This window comes from Heliangelus exortis, unplaced genomic scaffold (genome assembly GCF_036169615.1).
Source record: "Heliangelus exortis unplaced genomic scaffold, bHelExo1.hap1 Scaffold_98, whole genome shotgun sequence".
Classification (NCBI taxonomy): Eukaryota; Metazoa; Chordata; class Aves; order Apodiformes; family Trochilidae; genus Heliangelus; species Heliangelus exortis.
The window spans coordinates 38357-42048 of NW_027286014.1; the positions used below are offsets into that span (position 1 = coordinate 38357).

The 3692-nt window shown below is 53.1% G+C and overlaps 1 protein-coding gene across 1 annotated transcript; it reads right to left on the minus strand.

Annotated features, from left to right (window-relative positions):
• Window positions 1–608: 608 nt before the first annotated feature.
• On the minus strand, window positions 609–3287 carry LOC139791065 (transcription factor Sp1-like). Its single transcript, XM_071732855.1, has 3 exons — window positions 3025–3287; window positions 1970–2170; window positions 609–946 (listed from the first exon to the last, which is right to left on the minus strand). The coding sequence occupies exons 1-3, from the start codon at window positions 3185–3187 to the stop codon at window positions 624–626; spliced, it is 687 nt and encodes a 228-aa protein (XP_071588956.1). The 5' UTR covers window positions 3188–3287; the 3' UTR covers window positions 609–623.
• Window positions 3288–3692: the final 405 nt, after the last annotated feature.

Below are 3692 nucleotides of genomic sequence, written 5' to 3' on the forward strand. Positions count from 1 at the left end.
CCCAAAAAACAAAAGCAAAAAACAAAACAAAAAACAAAAAAACCCAAAAAAAAACCAAAAGAAAAAACAAAAAAGAAAAAACAAAAAAAAACAAAACAAAAAATCAAAACCAAACCAAACCAAAAAACACAAAAAACCCCAAAAAAACAAAAAACAAAAAGAAAAAGAAAAAAAAAGAAAAACAAAAAAAGAAAAACAAAAAACCCAAAAAGACAAAAAAAAAAAAAAAAAAACCCAAACAAACAAAAAACCAAAAAAGAAAAACAAAAAACCCAAAAAGACAAAAAAACAAACAAACAAACAAACAAACAAACAAACAAAAAAGCAAAAAAACAAAACAAAAAAAAACCCCGATCAGGTCAAGCCAAAATGGAAAAAAAAAAAAAAAAAAAAAATCTCCATAGAGCTCTTGGCCTTTGGGTGGGGGAGCAAAACCAGATTTGGGGGAAGAGCAGTTTAGTGCTGGGAGGTGCCAAAGGACATGAGGAGAGCCACCACCTCCCCCTGGTGGTTGTGACCACGAGGCCACCGGCCCCCCCCTGCCCCGGCCCCCGTGGCCACTCCCCTGCCCCACGTTGGGCGCCGCCCTCTCCCTCCCCCCTCCTCCCCCTTTTCCCTCCTCCTCAGAAGCCGTTGCCGCTGATGTTGATGGATTGGAGGTCGGCCACTTGCATGACGTTGATGCCACTGCTGGCCAGGCGGGCGATGCCCTCGGGACAGATGGCTTCCATGGCCACCATGTTGGTGGCGATGAGGGCGGAAGGGGTGGCCCCCCCATTGCCCTCCGCCGAGGCGCCGGTGTCCATGGGGACGGCGGAGACGTTCATGGTGACGCTGTTGGCTGCTGGGCCTCCTTTTTTGTTCTGGTGGGTTTTGATGTGCTTGGAGAGGTGGTCGCTCCTCATGAAACGTTTGGGACACTCCGGGCAAGCGAATTTTTTCTCACCTGGAAAAAGGGGGAGAGAGAAAAAGGGGAGGGTGAGGGGGACACCGGGAACGCCGAGCAGAGCTTTGCTCTTCCAGGCAGGAAGAAAAAGGGGGGGGGGAAAATGGAGGCTGAGCTGCTCTGCCCCACAAATCACTGGGGGCCACATTTCATAGAGCCATGGAAGGGACCCTAAAGCCCCCCCAGTGACAGTGCCATGGGGACGCCAAACCCCATCCCAGGAGGCTCCAAACACCATCCCAACCTTCAGCACCTCCAGGGATGGGGCAGCCACCCCAAAAATCATCTCCTGGACCACTCAGATGATCCCTTCCAAGTCAAACCATTCCATGATCCCAAACCATTCCCTCAGGGGGTGATGGAGGCCACCATGGGGTGACCAAATCATTCAGTGCCACCCCCCCTGCCATGGGGACACCTCCCCCCAAACCCCATCTCAACCTTCAGCACCTCCAGGGATGGGGCAGCCACAGCTTCTGGGGACACCCAGGGGCTCCCCCCCCTCCCAGGGAAGAATTTCTCCCTCATCTCCAACCTCAGGCTCCCCTCGGACACTTTCAAGCTGTTCCCCCTCCTCCCATCCCTCCAGGGCCTCATCCCAAATCCATCCCCAACGTTCCTGAAGGAACCTGGAGGTGCCTCCTGGAGGTCACCAAAGTCATCACCAAATCAGTGAGGTCAGAAAAAAACCTTTAGGGTCATCCAGACCAACCATTAACCCAGCCTGACACCAAGTGGAGGAACTGGGTGGAAGCACCCACTGGAATCACCTACAGGAGGAACCTACAGGAGGCACCTACAGGTACTTCCAGACCTGGAAACTGCCCTACGGCCTCCCTGGATCCTTCCTTTCTCAACTCCACCTCTCCCAACCCATCTCCAAGGCAGAGCAGCTTCAGCCCTCAGCTCCAGGAGGTCTCAGCACCCCCTGCAGAAGGTGTGACCCCCGGGGAAGGTGCTGACCCCCCCCCTCACCCTCTGCAGAAGGTGGGACCCCCGGGGAAGGTGCTGCCCCCCCCTCACCCGTGTGCGTGCGCTTGTGCCGCTGGAGCTCGTCGCTCCGGGTGAAACGCTTCCCGCAGAGGATCCAGGTGCAGACAAAAGGTCTCTCCCCCGTGTGCCACCTCAGGTGGGCTCTCAGGTGAGAGGTTTTGCCGTAGACCTTCCCGCAGCCTGGGATGTGGCAGATGTGTTGTTTTTTTTTTCCCTGGATCCCCAGAGCTCCTGGAAGGGAAAGAATAAAAAACAAGGCAGAAAGTTAAAATAAAATAAAACAAAATTAAATTAAAAAAAAACCCAACTGGCAAGATGCGGTTGGAATGATGGGATGGGTTGGGAGTGGGAAGTTCATCCAGTGCTGGCCCTGCCATGGGGACACCTCCCCCCAGTCCAGGGGACTCCAAACCCCATCTCAACCTTCAGCACCTCCAGGGATGGGGCAGCCACAGCTTCTGGGGACACCCAGGGGCTTCCCCCCCTCCCAGGGAAGAATTTCTCCCTCATCTCCAACCTCAGGCTCCCCTCGGACACTTTCAAGCTGTTCCCCCTCCTCCCATCCCTCCAGGGCCTCATCCCAAATCCATCCCCAACGTTCCTGAAGGAACCTGGAGGTGCCTCCTGGAGGTCACCAAAGTCATCACCAAATCAGTGAGGTCAGAAAAAAACCTTTAGGGTCATCCAGACCAACCATTAACCCAGCCTGACACCAAGTGGAGGAACTGGGTGGAAGCACCCACTGGAATCACCTACAGGAGGAGGAACCTACAGGAAAAACCTACAGGAGGAACCTCCTGCTGGAGGTATCTGAGGGCACTTCAGGCACTGGAAGTTGCTCCAAGGTCTCCCTGGAGCCTCCTCCAGACTGAACCCCCTCAACTCTCTTCCCCTGGCTCCAGAGCTGCTCATCCCTCCCAACAATCTCCAGAACCTCCTCTGGACACATTCCAAGAGCTCCATGAACTCCTGGTGGTTTGGCAAACCCCAGACCTGGATGCAGACTCCAGAACTGAACCAGACTCCGGTGAATAGAGATAAAAAAAGGCACTTTCAGGTTTTTCCACGTGATGGAGCAGCCTCACCTCCCCTCGCTGTCCTTGCAGTAGGGGCAGGTACAGGCTTCCCTCCGTGTTTTCCTTCCCTGCTGGGGTTGGGGGTCTGGACTGGTTTCTCCTTCTTCCACAGCTGGGTTCTCCTCTCCCAAACCATCCCCTCCGGCCCCGTGAAGACCCAACTGAGCCCCATGGTCACCTAGAAGAAAAAAAACCAAAAGAGGTCAGAGCAGGTCCTGCAGGAAGATCAGGAGGGAAGGAAAAGGAAGGTGTGGAAGTTCTCCAATCCCAACTTTTTGTTCCTTGATTTCTCCTCCATCTCCCAGCCCTGATTGCCCCACACCAAACCTTCTCCAGAACCTGCCCCAAAGCAAGGAATCCCCCCCCTCCCCAAACTCCTCTGAGTTTTGCTCCAAAGTCTGAAGGAGAGGGAGGAGCTGAGTCCCTCAGGACAAACAAACAACTCCCCTTGAGCCACCTGGGAAATATTTCAGCTATTTTAGAGTAGAAAACAGAGAAAAAAAATTAAACTCAATGGCACTGGGACAGCGCAGGAGAGCAAATGAGAAACAAAACATCACCAAGGAAAACCTGGAGTTCTCCCAGTCACACCTGCCTGCTTCCCAGATGGGTTTTTTGGATGCTGGAAGAGGGAGTTTGTCCCCTTTTCAAACATCTGGGTGAAAGCAAGAAGCTGC